Here is an 18,023-nt window from a genome sequence, read left to right as displayed (position 1 = left end):
TAAAATGTTTTAGGAAGAGAATGAGCTTTAATTATGCTGAAAAAGTCTTTTTCTGAGGATTTGAGGCCTTATGTTTCATATATTCAAAAACTTACACCTATAACTCCATTAGGAATTTGCTGGGGAAGGCAGCAAGTGTTTTCATGTTCGGCAGTGACACTTGACTGAAGGACACACTCTCAGTATTTGTGCTTTGTGTCATTAAGTCAGTCCATTGTCCTTTATCATCTGTCTAGAAAGATCACTCTGGTTATATTTTCAGGTTACTCTAAATGTTCTCTATCTGCGTTGCGTTTGATAAGGGCTTAAGTTAAAAATGAACTAGAGGTTACATGGAAAGGCATTTACACAGCTGTTGAGTACTGCAGGCTTTCATTTTGCATTGTGGATATCTAAAGCTGAGATGACATTTCAGATGTATCTTCTTTTAAGAATATGAGACTTTTGCTATTTGGTTGGGAGGTGGTGGTAAGCGTGATGTCTGTACTCCATTTAGAAACAGAACTAACCCTAACAGGCAAGGTCAAGGGCTTTTAATACTCAGCTTTAATTGGTCATTCTTTTCTTTACTATGTTTACTACTACTTTTCTTATAATGACATCTTAATTATGCTGTCTTTTGTTATTACAACATTAAGTATAGAGTATAAAGCTTTTGTGCAGTCTTCTGTGCTCCATTTAGGACCTGTTTCCTTCTCTTTGGTTGCCACCAGCAGCAGAGGAGAGCTTACTATTTATGTAAAATGTCCCAACTAGAATTGGCCTAGAAAGAGAAGGTTTTTTTCTGCACATTATTAGCAGTTTCTAAGTCATGAATGAGAGGGGATACTTAGATTCATGACCTTCCCCCCTCTCCTCAAAGAAGTGTGACAGTTTTTGGGGTCAGAGTTGTCTTAGGCTTCAGTCATTTGCTTAGTTTTTTATTCCATAAGGAAAACTAGTCAGTGTCTCTGTGTTTCAGTCTTTTAAAAAGTGCCCTGCTTAATGGGGAATGGGTGTTCAAATTATTAAAAAGAAAATCAGGTTATGATATGAGAAAAGCTTATTTTTTTCCTGACCATTTTGTGCTGGAAAGTTTAATGAAGTAGATGGTGGAAATTCCTTCACGTGAGATTAGAGTTTTAGGTCAAGCATTGTGGTTTATGATTATTTTCTGACCATCTAGGGATCTAGGGGGTAGGATCTGTGATGGTGGAATAGATGGAAATAGCAACACTCGTTGGAAGTGCCTCATTGATTCCAACCTTCTTCTCCTCTTTGGAAGCTCTCTCCAGAACTGGGGCATGACTTGGGTCAGTACTGAAATCACAGTGGAGATCCACTTGTTGTACTTAACATTTAGATCTGCATGTGTATATGAGTGACATTAGATTATTTATTTTGTATTTATGTGATAGAGTTGGATTGAGGGTAAAAAAAAGAAACCTTACTGATACTTGTATGCAGTGCTTTATAATTTTACATGTATATATTCTTTTTAGTTTTTACAGTTATCCTCCGTAGTAGGTAGAAATTTAAAAAAGAAAAATGTTCCAGACTTGTCCACTGTATTGAAAGGTCTGTTTTGTCTACTTGGAGGAAAACTGGCTGTTTCCTTAGACATGTGGTGTCTGGGGTGGCCCTCAGCCATTCAGACCCAGAAACTAGATTTTATTGCTGTATTGAACACATCTGTCTCTTATAGTGAAATTCATGTCAATCAGTCAAGTCTGCCTGTCCCATATTTCTCCTCTTGCATAGTGGTTCTTATATAGTTAAAGACCCTTTTGAGAATCTGATGAAGCTAGAGGCCCCCACTCCCCAGAATGCACTATTCACCTAGTAGATTTATCTGAAAAGTCAAACTACCTAGAATATCAAATTTACTACTTTACACTTAGCACTAATCTCCTAGGAGCCCAGCTGCCCAAAGGCTGCGTGACTAAAGCATTTTCTCCTGGGGGTTTCCCTCCTGGAAGTGTAGTGGCCCTCCCGAGGGTAGCGCAGCAGTCATGAGCTCATGGTCGGATATGTCAGAAGGGTTAGCCTTAGGCTCATCAGTTTTGGTAGCTGGACCAAGTCATTTCTCCATGGAGTGGTTTTATGCTAGGTGTGAAGTACTTGAATTCCCTGGCACTAATGGCTTTTGGGATGACCTGCCCTTCCATATTAACCTGTTTCCTATTCTCACTGTGGGGCAGACCTCCTCTGGATCTGACAATACAGTTACTGAAGCCCCAGCCAGTGCCAGCCAGCCCTGGAGACTTTGGCATTTCTCTGCCCTTTGTGTTACGTATTGATGTAAAATTCTTTCCAAGGGCCAGCTTTCTTCCTTATTTTCAGATTCTTGGAAATGACTCTACAGTACTCATCATTCCTATAGAAGGAAGAAACTCAGGTTCAGAGAGAAACTAATTGCTCAATATCACATTGATAGCAAAGTTCAAAACTCTGCATTTTAATAGACACCTACAGACTATCTTTTGCCACATGAATCATCTAAGAAAAGAAAGGTCTTAGATTTGGGTAGAAGAACAGTGTCGATTTCAGATATTACCAACACAATTTGAAAATGAATTGTCTTCACCCAGTAAGGGTTATCTGATAAGGTAATCCATCCAGTAGCTCACATATAATTTCATTGGAGATGTTGATTTAATAATAAATATATGAGTAATTCCTTAAAAGATATCATAAATTTCATGTTCAGTAATGGAATTAGTTATCATTTATGATGGCAGTGTTATAAATTGAGAAAAGCTACATGTCAAAAGTTCTTCATGTTTTCTGACCCCAGACATCTTTTTGTAATTCCACATGTACCTTTATCTTAAAAAGTGAAATCCTTTTTCTTTCTGCCCACCAGCAGGTGCATGGGTATCCTTGGTTTGAACCTATTTGTCACTTTACTCTAGATACAGAAGGGGTTTTTCTTGTTAGCCTTGTTAGCAGTACCTTCTAAATGGTGATAGGAAATGAACGAAGTAGGTTGCACATTTAACCTTCACATAGAAAGGTTGTTGGCCCCCACCTGGGATGGAGTTGTGTTTGTCAGGAACACAATAGTGAGTCCCTTTACAACTTGCCCTCTATACCTTCTGAGACATGTTCAGCTTGTCTCGTTGGTGACATGGAGAGGCTTCTCAGTCTTTGGAATTGCTGCATGATGTATCATAAAACCGTTGTTTACCTAACCCTGTGTTCTTAATCACAAGCACCATGGCAGTGAACATTCTGACCTGGGTATGTTTGGGCCTGTAGGATAGACCTCTAGAAATAAGAGAGGGGCATTTTCAGTTTTGCAGGATGATGCCAAATTATCCTGTATGTTTTAAGGATAAATAGGGTTGCATTCAGAAGTGTTAATGTTATTGTTAATTTAAAATCATTTCATATAGACTATATAAATATAGCCGCGTAATAAGAACCAAGATTTTAAATGTAAATGAAGAGATACAGGAGTACAAGACAAGACCTAAGTAAAAACCCTGTAAGGTTAAGTTCAAATTAGAAAGTAATTTTATATTCATGAATTGTTTTTTTGGAGGGTGTCTTATGACATATATGTAAGTCTCAGCTCCAGCCATGGAAAAGCCTGAGAGACAACTGCTGTCTTGTCGCAGTGGGTACCCTATACAAACACACCTGGGTATGGGCAGGGGCTGGGCAAGAGAAGCCTGGAATGTGTGATATATGTTGTATCAGGAAAAGGAGCCATCCAAGACTTGGGGTGGCACCAGATCTAACAAGTGCAGAGGCTGGAATAAGGGTCCTCACTGGCCAAAGGTGGGACAATGTGACTATCAAAAGAACATGGCTGCAGTTGATTAAAATACTCTGAATATATTCATACCCTTGTGGTGGGCAGAAAAACAGCCCTCCCCTCAATATCCACGACCTAGTCCCCAGAACCTGTGAGTATGTGAACGTTACATGGCAAGAAAGTATTAAAGATGCAGATGTAGTTCAGGCCGCTGACGTGCAGACTTTAAGATAAAGAGATTATTATCCTGAGATTATTACCCTGAGTTACCTGGCTGTGCCCAGAACCATTGCAAGTAAGGGAGGCAAGTCAGAGTCAGAGTGAGGTTAAGTGAGAAGGAGTATCTGCCATTTACTGGCTTTGACAGTAGAATGAGGTTATGGACCAAAGAATGTGGGTGGCTTCTAGAAGCCTGCAAAAATAAGGAGATGAATGCTCCCGTAGAGCCTTCCATAGGAACAAAGCTGTGCTGGCACTTTGATCTTAGCCTAGGAAGACCCATTCCAGACTTCTGACCTGCAGATCTGTGAGATAATATATTTCTGTTGTTTGAAGTCCCCAAATTTGAGATACTTTGTTAGAGCAGCAGGAGGAAGCTAATGTATCCCTGATATCTGAAAGAGAGACCCCCCAAACAACACAGATGAAAACAGAATACCTTATTGATCACCACTGGTAGTGGAAATATGGTACCAACTCTGTCCCTGAAAAGTGGCAATCAAAAAGGTAAAGAATTTAGCACTTTTTTTTTTTCACTTTTCCTGTAAAAGCTACATCTGAAGGTCGTAAGAAAGTCCTACTTGATGGGATTCCCTTACAGAAAAATTGCAGCAGGTGGCAGGAATCATGTAGTTAGAAGATACACCATTTAGCAGCTCTTAATAAAAGTGTTGATGTAAGCAAAGGTCATCAGAGTATCAGAGTATGAAGCCACTAATTGAAATGTCATGGGGAATTTGAAAAGGAGAAATCAGACTATCACCAACTCTGTTTTCTAAGTAATTTTCACATCACTGAGAGGAAATAACTACCTTTCTAGGTGAGGCAAATGTGAAGTATTAGACCATTCTTACCTCCAGACATTGGACTCAAATATAATCCTGTCTCTAGAGGTAAACTTTGAGCCTGCAGGAAAAATGGAGCTAGAGGAACAGATCGGCCTTAGGAGGAAGCAAACAGATAAATCCAGAATGGGAGCCCTCCTCCAGACCGCTATCTTGGTGTCCTCAGCAAGTCACTTGGTGTGACGATAAAAAGTGGGTGGTGGAGAGAGGGGGATGCTCTAGATTCAAACAGATTGAAGAGACAGAACAGTCCAATGAAGGTGTGATCTTGATGAGATTAGATTAGATCCTGGCTCAAAAGACACCTCTGAAAGAATCACGGAAATTTGAATGGAAACTGGGTAGTAGATCTATAGGAGTTATTTCCGCGGGGTGGAGGGCAAGGTCGGGGAGTAATAATAGATTGTGTTTATGTAAGGAAACTCTCCCTGATTTTTAGAAATACAAACTGTCGTAAGGGTAGAATGATATGCAATCGGAGATTCAAGCTTGAAACTACTTTAAAAACTGAGGGGAAAGTCAGGGTGAGGATAAAAGTAGCAGGCTAAAAACCTTGATAGCCATTAGGGGAGGTGTTGGAGGACAGTTATGGGGGCTCACTCTCCTATACTCTTTTGCACGTTTGAATATTTTTATAATAATTTTTTAAAACAACAAATTAGCTGGCTAGGCCCAAAGATTGCCTCTATGCTTGCAGGGCTGCTGGAACCCTCGGCTGACCCCATGTCATGGGCAAGAGCATTGGTGACTTAGGATATAAACTCCTGTGGTAGTGTGCACACAGGTGCAAGATATGCTGCACCTCTAACAACTTAGGCTTGGGGTGGGGGAGGATGATGTGCTTTTTGGAAACCACAGTAGGTGACTCAGAAAGAGACTCTGACACCAATTGCAAAGATGTGGGTAGAGTTTTAAGTCAATTCCCTTGCAACCAGAGTCCTGACTAATCCAAGTGGTGTGGACAGATTTACAACCTGTTGACCTGAGGAACGATGAAGGGCGGGGTGGGGGGAGAACCAGCAATAGGATTTCTAAGAGAGAAAGCATAGTAAGAAATCAAAGTTTAGGAAACTATATCCACTTACCTCCTCCACCTGAGTACAGAAGACTTCACTAAGCTTCATGACCATCATTTAAATCATAGCCCCGATGTTTAAATTTAGCAGGAAAAAAAATAATAACCTTTGCTATTTACGATGACCTCCCCTGTAAACATCCTTCCAGCACCTAATGAAACTGCGATGTGAAGTCTCTCTTACTAAAATGACTTTAATGCTTTCTATATTTAAATTATTTGAATATTAATTTGTCAAAACATTTCAAAATAATTATTTTAAAATAAGTGTTTTCTAATGTGTGGCTCTAAACCAGACCTCACTAACTACCATAATTACTGACAAGCCCAGTATGGAGAAAAACAAAGCTTTATAAAAAACAAGATAACCTGGATAAATGGAGAGCTACAAGGTAATTTCTTGATAGGAAGCCGCAATGTGGGAAGATACCAGTTCTCTTCAAAAGAATCTCTAAATCCAAGGCAATCTTAATCAAAATCCAAACGAAACTTTTAAGGAACTTGAAAGCTGATTCCCCTTCATCTAGAAGAGAAGAATGGGCAAAAATAACCAGTCCCATTTTGAAAAAAATGAAACAATGGGGAATCTACTCCGACTATGGTTTTGGTGCAGGCATAGGCTCGCACACATATGTTTATGTATACACACACGCACCCATATTCATGGGAATTTGGTTCATGGATAATGGTGACATTTTGAGTCCGGTGGAGAAAGAATGGTGTGTGATCACTGGCTATCAAAGTTATAATCCCTACACGTTGTACAAAAAGTAAATTCCAGAGTATTCAATGAGCTAATCATAAAAATATTAAAGATACGAGAAAATGTATTTTTATAACTCTGGAGTATAAAGGTTCTTGTAAGCAACCCTCAAACCTGGAACCTCTAAAGGAGAAGATCAGTGGATATGAGATGATCATGCTGAGTTCTCATAAGACAATGGAAAACAGGGGCGCCTGGGTGGCTCAGCGGTTGAGCATCTACCTTCAGCCCAGGGCCTGATCCTGGAGACCCTGGATCAAGTCCCGCATTGGGCTCCCTGCATGGAGCCTGCTTCTCCCTCTTCCTGTGTCTCTACCTCTCTCTCTCTCTCTCTGTCTCTCTGGAAAACATACACCAAACTTAAAGACAAGTCCAGAAAAATTACATTGGCTCATCTTCTGTGGAGTGTATTTTAGTTTGTGAATCTGTTTGTCCATACCAGACAGTGCTTGTGCCCTGAGGTCCCAGACTGGGAAGGGGGGTACGTTGTCTCAGGGAAGGGGGGGATGGTAGGTCTGGGTGGTTTTTGGGGGATGAGGAAGTACTGCAACTTGTGTCCAGTGACTCAGCATTTTTACCAGTGGTAGAAACAGAATGTCATTTGTCAGTCATTGGAAAGGAAGTGTTTGCTTTAAAAAAAGCCATGAAATTTCATGGGTGGTAATGCAGGTATGCTTTTCACATAATTAGAAAAATAAAGAAGTCTAAAACTGGAAGCTGTTTGGGGTCTGGCATTTGTGTGTGTTTGTGTGTGTGTGTGTGTGTGTGTGCGCGCGCGTGTGTGTGTTTTAATCACTGCTCTCCTCTGTCCATTTGGTTCAGTTATTTGGTATGGGCCAACATGACTTAAAGGATTCTTCTCTGGTGGTCCCATTGCTTTCTCTCTCATTTTGTCTTTGCCAGTGGCCCCTCAGGGTCTATACTTCAGTTGAACTGGGCTCTGCAGCTCTTGTTGAAGCTTATTTGCTGCATTGGATTGGGGCTTCCTGTTTACTCCTCGGTCATCCCTGATTTCATGATCAGATGAATACATTGCCTTTTCCTCTCCAAGAGGATGGAGATACGGAGACATTTACAGTACACGGCGGGCGGGGGAGGGGGGGAGTGATACAGCAGTGCCACACGATATGCAGCGGAAACCAAGTGATGTACCTTTGCAAGAGTCGGGGAGGACATCACAGTGTCAGTGACCCCAACTTGGATCTTGGAGGATAAGGAGGAGGTTTTCATGTAAAAAGAGGCATTAGAAGGAATGGCATTTACAGAATCATTGGTGAAAAAAAATCGAGCATGGCTGCTCTGTGAGAAAGACAGTGGCAAGAGGTGGTTGATGAGGTGGGTTGGGGCCCCTTTGGAAATGCTCCCTGTAACATGCTAGAGAGTTTGGACGTTGGGCAAAATTAGAGGCCCTTGGAACCTTGTAACTGAGATAATTGCGTGGAAAATTGCTCTTAGAAACCAGGAGGATGCTCCAGACCCTGTTACAGACTCACCTGGCCTCTGTCTCTCCCTCTTCTGATGCTTAGCTGTAGAGTGAAGCTGCTTGTGTGTTGTTGCTGCTTCAGACGTATTCTGAAAAGTGAAAGTGAATGGATTTCAACATGATCATTGTAACTAATTTGAAAGGATAGTTTAAATCATGACGTTTTAGTAACTTTGATTAGGTAAGCTGATAACACCATCAGGGCGTTCATCCTTCCAATTTTATCTGTCCAGGGATTACGTTTGTTAACATGATGGGTTTTTTTCTGACCAGTGAAATTATGTTTAGTGTCACTTTATTTTTAAAAATTTATTTATTCATGAGAGACACAGAGAGAGAGAGGCAGAGACACAGGTAGAGGGAGAAGCAGGCTCCATGCAGGGAGCCTGATGTAGGACTTGATCCCGGAACTCCAGGATCACGCCCTGAGCCGAAGGCAGATGCTCAACCGCTGAGCCACCCAGGCGTCCCTTAGTGTCACTTTAATAGCAGGTAATATATTGCAAAGAAAAAGGCATTAAAAAGCTGATATGGATTGTCAAAATATTGTAGAAAAAACACAAAGGAACTTAAATTCACATTTAGCTTAATTGGGTTGTGATTGTCTAAATGTAGATTGCCTCAGGCTGCAATGTTTAATGTTATGCAAATTATATGCAAGACTTCCCTGCCAAAGATCTGGTGAACTGAGGAAACTTGAGAAGAGTTGACATTAAACCGTACCAGATACTTTTACAGACCTCTTCAGAGTCTATCAGCGTCTATTCTATCAGAATTCAGTGGTTTTAAATCTAGTGGTAGAATTTTTATTGTGACTTTGGATAATGTAGCTCTATTTTGGGTGTTTAATGAGCAGTTAGTGGAAAATATTTAGTAACTACATATAAAAGAAAGCAATTTCCTTTTGGGGGAATTTTGTATGACTTTGTGTGACTGCTTAGTCATCTCATCTTTAAAAAAATCTTTTGGGTTTCTTGGTGGTCAGTAATGGTAACCGCTCATTTTTGTGTCATGTTTCTTACAAAACAGTCTCTTATCATCTTGCTTTATCTTCACAAATACTTTATGTATCCTCATTTTTCTTTAGGTGATACTTCATATATTATTAGAGATATTTGTTTAAGTGCATTTTGTTTTGGACATTGGAATAAAACAGAATTAAACCTCATAGAGAATATAGAGGCTTTTAATAATGGGAGTTGGCTAAGTAGCTCGTAAATATTGAAGTTTCTGTGCTAGTAAGATGTTCGGGTATAACTTAGCCTACCTAGTCGTTGGCCAGTAGAGAGCAGATATTTCAAGAACTTTAGTAGCAGGAAAAAAATATTTTATTATTATTTTTTAAGATTTTAAAAAATTTATTCATGAAAGACAGAGAGAGAGAGAGAGAGAGAGAGGCAGAGACACAGGCAGAGGGAGAAGCAGGCTCCATGCAGGAAGCCCGACACGGGACTCGATCTTGGGACTCCAGTATCACGCCCTGGGCCGAAGGCAGGCGCTAAACCTCTGAGCCACCCGCTAAACCTCTGAGCCACCCACGGATCCCCTATTATTACTATTTTAAAAGATTTTATTTATTTATTCATGGGAGACACAGGGAGATGCAGAGACATAGGCAGAGGGAGAAGCAGGATCCTTGCAGGGAGCCTGATGTGGGACTCAATCCCAGGACTACAGGATCACACCCTGAGCTCAACCACTGAGCTACCCAGGTGCCCCAGAAAAAAATTTTAAATTATGATATAATAATTTATTATACTTACCTTGTATATATATCTCAGGACCCCAAAGGGTCATGACAGGTAAGGTTGATATATCTCTAACCATTTGGTATGAAATTAAAAAAAAAATTCATTAGGCCTCCAATCAATATATAGAGGATTATATATAGTATATATGCCTTATTTTGATGAGGAGATATATAAAGAAATGGTTCAGGAGTCCGGAGGCCTGAATTTGATTTTTTAAAAAGACTTTTTTAAATGAAAATTGTAACCACATATAGAGAGTATAGTATAATGAAATTGATGTAGCCATTACTCAGCTTTATGTGTTATCAGCACACAGCCAATCTTACTTCATTCATACCTCCTTAATTTCATTTAGGTTATTTTGAAGCAGATGTAGACATAATATATCATTTCATCTGTAAAATTTCCATATGTATCACTAAAAGATAAGAATTCTTTTAAAATATAAAAACATAATACATTACCATTGCTAAAAAGGTAATACTTCCTTAACATCAGATATTCAGTCTGTATTCACATTTCTCCAATTTTTTTTTAAGAAGAGGTACTTTTTTTTTTAAGATTTTTATTTATTTATGACACACACACACACACACACACACACACACACACACACAGAGGCAGAGACACAGGCAGAGGGAGAAACAGGCTCCATGCAGGGAGCCCGACATGGGACTTGATCCTGGGTCTCCAGGATCAGACCTTGGGCTGAAGGCGGCACTAAACCGCTGAGCCACCTGGGCTGCCCACATTTCTCCAATTTTTTATAAGATTTTCTTTTTTTACTTGAATTGAGTTTTAAATAAGGTCCATCCATTATACCTGCTATTTCTTTTAAGTTGTTTTTCTTTTCCTTTTTTTTTTTTTTTTAAAGATTTTATTTATTTATTCATGGGAGACACAGAGAGAGGCAGAGACAGGAAGAGGGAGGAGAAGCAGGCTCCATGCATGGACCTCAACACGGGACTCGATCCCGGGACTCCAGGATCACGCCCTGAGCCAAAGGCAGATGCTCAACCGCTGAGCCACCCAGGCATCCCTTAAGTTGTTTTTCTTTGAACTATAGGTTCCCCATCTATCATTTTTCCCTCTTGAAATTTTTTTGCTAAACACTCAAGATTTTGCTGATCACCTCTTTGTGGAATAATTTTAAAAAACAACAGCTTTTTTGAGGTATAATTAATGTAAAATAAACTCTACATATTTCATATGTCTAGGCTGGCCAGTTCTGTCTACACCTGTGAAGCCATTACCAAAATTGAGGTAACAAACATATATATTATGTCACCTTCCGGCAATTCTCAATTCTCTGACACCAACTGGGTGTCCTGAAATTTGATTCCCTTCAATGCTACTAACCACACAGATTCCACGTTAAGGACTCAGTCCCACAAGACTGTCCCACTTCAGATGCCAGCTGCAAATGGGGGCCCACCTGCATTATACCTGGCTGACTATGAGTTTAAGCGTTCCCACGATCCTCCCATTATGTCTTATATTTTACTGGAATGAGTCACAGAGTTCAAGAAGGTGCTATGCTTATGGTTCATTTTACTGTGTAAAGGGTACAAGGGAGAAACAAGGGTACAAGTCAGGAAGGGTACAAGGGTACAAGTCAGGAAGTTCAAAGGAGCTGTTCCATAGGGCAGGGTCTTGTGGGAAGGACTGGAGCACAAAGCTTCCCAGGAGCACCACTTTCCCCGTGCCTGCCTGGGGTCACCCACCCAGAAGCTCTCCAGACCTCATTGTCCTAGAGTTTTTATCAAAGCTTCATTATGTGGGGGATCCTGTGTGGCTCAGCAGTTAAGCGCCTGCCTTTGGCCCAGGGCATGATTCTGGAGTCCTGGAATCGAATTCCGTCAGGCTCCCTGCATGGAGCCTGCTTCTCCCTCTGCCTGTTTCTCTGCCTCTCTCTCTCTCTCTCTCTCTCTCTCTCTCTGTCTCATAAATAAATAAATAAATAAATAAATAACATCTTAAAAAAAAAAGCTTCATTATGTAGGCATGGTTAATTAAATCATGGTCATTGGTAACTGAACCCAGCCTCTGGTCTCCCTGATGTCAAGTGGTAGGTAGGTCTAATGTTTCTAACTCTCCAGTCACATGGTTGGTTCCTCTGGCAACTAGCTCCATCCCAAAGCTGTCTAGGAGCCCACTAAGGTTCATCTCCATTAGTGTTAACTCAGGTAGGGTTAAAAAGGGCTTATGATGAATAGGATTTATCATTAAGAGATTCCAAGGGTCTTAGGAGCTCTGTGCCAAGAACTGGGACAGAGACTTTTACCATATACATCATTCCTCCCCCACCCCCCCGCATTGTTTGCTCCTGCCTCTTTGTAATCAAACACTGTGTTCTCTCTGCCTCTGTCTGTCTCTCTCTTTGATCTGGCTTCTCTTACTCAGAATCATTATTAATTGAGTTCCATTAGACAGATTGGATGCAATGGACAAATTACTTAAAAGACACACGTTACTCAAGCTAATACAAGAAGAAACAGAAAATATAAGTAGCACTACCTCTATGAAAGCAATGGAATGTGTAATTTCAGAACCTTCTTACAAAGAAAATTCTACACACATGGCTTCACTGATGAGTTCTATCAAACATTTAAGGAATAATTAACATTGTCATGCAGCAGCTCCTTCAGAAAATAAAGGAGAAAGGAATTATTCCCATCTCCTTCTATGAATCATATTGTCCTGATATCAAAACCAGAGAAGGCAATTGCATGGAAAGGCTAAGACTTCTAAGAGCTACAGAATAGCAATGAGAGAAATTAGAGAAGACCTAAATAAATGGAGAAGTATGTTATATTTATGAATTGTACACTTAATATTATTAAGAGGTTAATTCTCCCCAAACTGATTTATAGATTCAGCACAATCCTAATCAGAGCCTCATCAGGCTTTTTCTGGGAAGAAATTTCTGGGAAAAAACTTAAATGGAAATGCAGAGAACCAAGGATAGCCAAAAAAGGAACAAACAAACAAACCAAAAATCCCACAAAAGCAATAAAACAAAGTTGGAATACCTGATCTCAAGACAACTCTACACCTCTAGCAATCAAGACAGTGTTATATTGATGGATGGATGTACAGATCAATGAAACAGAATAGCCCAAAGATAGACCTACCCAAATTTAGTGTTGAATCAACAAAGATGCCAGGTTAATTCCATGGAGAAAGGATACTTTTTTTTTTTTCAACAAATGATACCGGAATAACTAGGTATTTGAGGAAAAAAAAGAACCTTGAATTTTTACTTTGCATCATACATAAAAATTAACCTGAAGTGGATCTTAGACCTAAACATAAAAGCTAGAACTTTAAAATTTCTAAAGGAAAATATTAGATTAAAAATCTTTGTGACCTTGGGATATGAAGGATTTCTTAGTGTTGTCCACCAAAGAAATCATCAATAAAATGGAACTCATCGACTAGACACTTGTGCTCTTGGAAGGACTTCATGAAGAAGATGAAGACAGGGTGTGCACTGGAGACAATATTATGATCACATAAATCTGACACTGTCCTGTTTCTAGGACATAGAAATTTTATAATTGAGTCATAAGACAAATAATTAAAAGGTAGGCAAGAGCTTTCACTGCACACCTCACAGGAGATGTAAGCACTCCAGTAATCCAATAATGTCCAAACATACTCAACATCATTATTCATTGGGAGAAATGCAAATTAAAATAAGCTACTACTGCACTACCTAACAGAGTGGCTAAAACTGAAAAGGCTGACAACCAAAGTGTTGGCAAGGGATATGGGGCAACTGGAATTTCATGCATTGTTGGTGGGAATGTAACATCACACAGTTTGGAGTATAATTCAGCTGTTTTTCATAATGTTAAATATAATTTACCATATGACCAACAATTTCACTCCTAGATATTTACCCATGAGAAATGAAAACACGTGCCCATAAAAAGACTTACGCACAAATATTTAAGGCGGGTTTATTTATAATAGCCCCAAACTGGAAACAACCCAAATATCTATCAACAGATGAATGGATAAACAAATGGTGGAATATTCATACAATGACATACTATTTGGCAACTTATGTGCACAGCAGTATGGAGGAAGCTTGCTTATGTCAAGTGAAGGAAGCCAGACACACAAGACAACATATTGTGTAATTTTAATTACCTAAAAGTCTAGAACTGGAGCAAGTAATCTGAATTAACAGGAGATCATTATTTGCCTGGATCCTAGAATACAGGGAGACTGATTACAAAGGGGTATCTCGTGGGGTGATAGAAATATTCTGCATCTTGGGGCACCTGGGTGGCTCAGACGATAAAGCGCCTGACTCTGGCTTTGGTCATGATACCAGGGTCCTGGGATCGAGCCCTTCATGGAGCTCCCTGCTCATCAGGGAGTCTGCTTCTCCTTCTCTCTTTGCCTTTGCCCCTCTTCCCTGCTCATGCTCTCCCTCTCTCTCTCAAATAAATAAATATCTCTTAAAAAGAAATATTTTATATCTTGGATAGTAGTCATATGTGGAAAAACTCATCTATTGATACACATAAATATGCATTTAACTGTATACACACACACACACACACACACACACACATATATATAGATTATAGCTCAATTAGTTTAATTTAAAAAGTTTTATAAAGGGGTGCTGCTGCTGATTTTTTTCCTACCAGAGTCTGATAGGGAGTTTCTACTCTTTCCATTTGGTATTTCACTTTTGGTTCACTTGTTGAATGATGCCTAGTTTCTCCAGTTTTCTGCCTTGCTTACGTATATGTTAAAGTTCTATGTTTATGTGCTCTCTATTCCATTTCATTGATTAATGTGTTTATCCTGTCTTAATTATTTTAGCTTCATAAAAAGCCATGTTCTCGATGTTCTCTTTCTCTGTAAACATTTTGCTACTCTAGATCCCATGTTGTTCTGTATACAGTTTATAAAGATCTAATCGTTTCTGTGTTCCATGAAAAACTGTGGAACAGTGATGGGGATTGAATAGATTTTATAGATACATTTGGGTAGATGTTAGATTTGTTCATGACTGTGGTGTACTTTTCCATCTATTCAGATTTTCTGTTATGTCTCTCAGTACATTTTGTAATTTTCCCTACAAAATTCTTGCACATATTTTGAAGGGTTTATTTCAAGGCATTTGGTGCTTCTTATTTTATCGTAAGTGAAATCTGCCTTCCAATTATGTTTTCTCGCTGTTTATTGTTGATGTATAGAAATGTGGTTTAAAAAAATCTCAGTCGTATATCCAGGGAACATTGGCTTTTGTTTTAGAAAGAAGCTTATTAATCGATTAGCAGTATGTGTCACATGTGCGTATTCTTGTGTGGATTTTGAGAAACAGTAGGGTTAACGGCAAGCTTTCCCATAGTAAGGGCTTAAGTTATGTTTAGTCAAGTGTCCACATGTCCCATCGGCCCTGAGTCACAGGAGAGGATACCACCTGGAGCCATGATGCCTCTAGCTTTAGGTGTTGTTGTTGGCCATCTGTGCAGTTATGAATGTCAGTAAGAGGGCTCTCTGGTCAACCAGCAGCCTTGGGTTAAGACATCCATTTGTTGTCCATGCTGGGGATGGTTTCTCATGATGCAGGCTTCACTGCTAAGAATGTGTTGCTCTTCTCTTTTAGTATCCGGAGTGTGATGCAGAAGTATCTTCAGGAGAGAAATGAAATCACCTTTGACAAGATTTTTAATCAGAAAATTGGTAAGTTCCCCTTACTCATTTGGCATGTCCCACTTACTCATCTGGCATAACTATGAGTTCCATAGTGGTTCCGGGTGACATTAACGTCATGTATAAATGCAGCCCCCTAGTGCTTTTTGTGCTTTATAGCTCCACCTGGGGATGAAGGAGGTTTCATGTAATAATAAGATACTGCATGGTTACTTTAATCCCTAGTAATATATCTTGTGAATAAGCTATTGGGAAACAGACTAGTTTGGTTTGAGGTTTTAAGGCAGTTGGGGGGTTGCCAAAGTCAAAGGATTGGGTAGTTGGTAACCAGAGAGAAACGCTGTCCGTTCAGATCTGCTTTTGAGGTCCCCAGCTGCCCTCACTGCTGTTGTACTTTTCATGAGTTGGCCTGTGAGTTGGCCAAGGAGTTGGCCTGTGTCTTTTTTTTTTTTTTTTTTTTTATTCATGAGAGAGATACACACACACAGAGAAAGAGGCCAGAGACATAGACAGGGGGAGAAGCAGGCTCCATGCAGGGAGCCTGACGTGGGACTCCATCCCAGGTCCCCAGGATCACGCCCTGGGCTGAAGGTGGCGCTAAACCGCTAAGCCACCCCGCTGCCCAAGCTTGTGTCTTCATAAACATACTGCACTCCTGTGTTTGGCCAGCTCCTTCCAAAGTGTGGGGCTTGCTTATGTGATCTCATCACTTTTCCTGGGCTTTTTAGTCTTTGCATGCTGCTTGTCATTGTTAGTTCCACATCAATTACTCTTATCCTTCTGGCTCTATTCAGAGTCTTACTTAGTAGGTCACTAGGACTCCCCTGTTGTGTTCACAGGGGTCAAAGATCCATCTCCCTCTGGCTGGTACCCAGCCCTGGTCAGTGCTGGTCCTGGCCCGTGCAGGTGTGTGGATGTATAGGCATGCTCTCTGATTACCAGCAGTTAGTGCCTAGAGAAATGAGAACTGAGCAGGAATTGCTTCATGTGGGGTTTCAAGGCCTCCAAAGCAATCGAATATTGTGTTTTCACCTGGCTTCCGAAGGGCTGGCGATTTGTTTAGAGGTGACTGCCTGCCGGGTTAGGTAAAATCTGTAGTCTACATATTTTTCTTTTTCTTATGCCCCCAAATCATCTCCTGCTGTCCAGGAATTTTCCTAAACAATATTTTGTTCTCAACTAGGGTAAGATTCATCGTTTGGCCTTGCCAGCTGGCTATAATTGTTGATCTGCCCAGAGTAATGTGATAAAGAGATAATTCTAAGATTTTACACGAAATCACCTTAGCTGAATATAAGAGAATTGGAGGCTCTTTTCCTTCCTTTGCTCCTTACTTGCCTCTCAGAATTACTCAGAGAAGTTTTGCCGAGAAACTGTGTCATAGTTTTTAAATTATTTTAATCCTAGAGGAAATCACTTTATTAAGAAACCAAGGTTGTATTAAAGTTTCTTGGAACTCAGTTTATGCATTGAGTTGTGTCTCCGTGATTCATAGACGCAGATTGATCCCTTTGAGACTGGATATCCTTAGCAGGAATTCTGGGTGGCCCTTCTGTTTACAGGTAAGGATACATAGACTCAGGTTGGTGAGATGGCTTGTTCTGATTTGTCATTCTCCCTCTCTGCTCATTCTCTAAAGGCTCTTGGAAGGGCAGCAGTGAATATAAAATGTGCTTTAGACAGGGTCACCCGGGAAGAGCTGGATAGAGTTTTGTTTTTTTCTTTAGAAAGAGTCATGATGTTCTCTTGTGTTCAAGTAAAGTAGAAACTGATGCAGAAAGTCTTTGGATTTGGTAAATTTTTTATATAGCCTACAAAAATTAGCCATCTAGCAAAGTGATGTAGTTTCTCTGGTAACCCTTGAAGTACAGTGGTTAGAAGCTGGCTGCTATGTTCCAGAGAGGCCAATGGAGTGTGGCCCGTCTATGCTCTGAGGACCATGTGTGGAGAGCCAACGGCCCTTAGCTTACCTAGAAATATTTCATCCCAATCATTGGGATTTGGTGAGTGAACCAAAGTTGAAAGAGTTTGACCTTCGTCTCTCCTTTTTTTTTTTAATTGCTGCTTCTCTCTGTGTTCATGGCATTGGACTGTCATCTGGGTAAATAAGGGCTCCCCTGTGTGTCTGCTTTTGTAATAGAGAACAGAAAATAAAACTATCACAATAACAAGAGTTCAATTTAAAAAAATCGATCTGCAGCTTTAAAACACCCTCCTCTCACGAATACAGTTCAGTAGTTTTTAGCACATTCACAGACTTGTGCAAACCCACACCACAGCCTCACCTTAGAACAATTTCAGCACCTCCCAAAAGAGGCTCCATACCCATTAGCACTCCCCCCCACCCCCACCTCTAACTACTACCAATCTAATTTTTGCCTCCGTGGATTTGTTCATGGTGGCACTCCTCCTAGATGGAATCAGCCAATAAGTGGCCATTGCATGGGCTCATCTCAGATTATT

The 18,023-nt window shown here is 40.2% G+C and overlaps 1 protein-coding gene across 10 annotated transcripts in view; it reads left to right on the top strand.

Annotated features, from left to right (window-relative positions):
- GRK3 (G protein-coupled receptor kinase 3) overlaps positions 1-18,023 on the top strand; it is a 128,966-nt gene that overhangs the window by 10,451 nt on the left and 100,492 nt on the right. For all 10 annotated transcript variants that reach the window (XR_008664096.1, XR_008664095.1, XR_008664093.1 and 7 more), the window contains exon 2: positions 15,514-15,590. Coding sequence is in view for 6 of the 10 variants with exons in the window: in XM_055322653.1 (XP_055178628.1) it covers positions 15,514-15,590 (77 nt within the window). In the remaining 4 variants the exon portion in view is untranslated. The remainder of the gene's footprint in view (positions 1-15,513; positions 15,591-18,023) is intronic.

The sequence above is a fragment of the Nyctereutes procyonoides genome, unplaced genomic scaffold (assembly GCF_905146905.1).
Source record: "Nyctereutes procyonoides isolate TBG_1078 unplaced genomic scaffold, NYPRO_anot_genome, whole genome shotgun sequence".
Lineage (NCBI taxonomy): Eukaryota > Metazoa > Chordata > Mammalia > Carnivora > Canidae > Nyctereutes > Nyctereutes procyonoides.
Note: the sequence above shows the minus strand (reverse complement) of the source record. Positions and strands in the feature narration are given on the sequence as shown.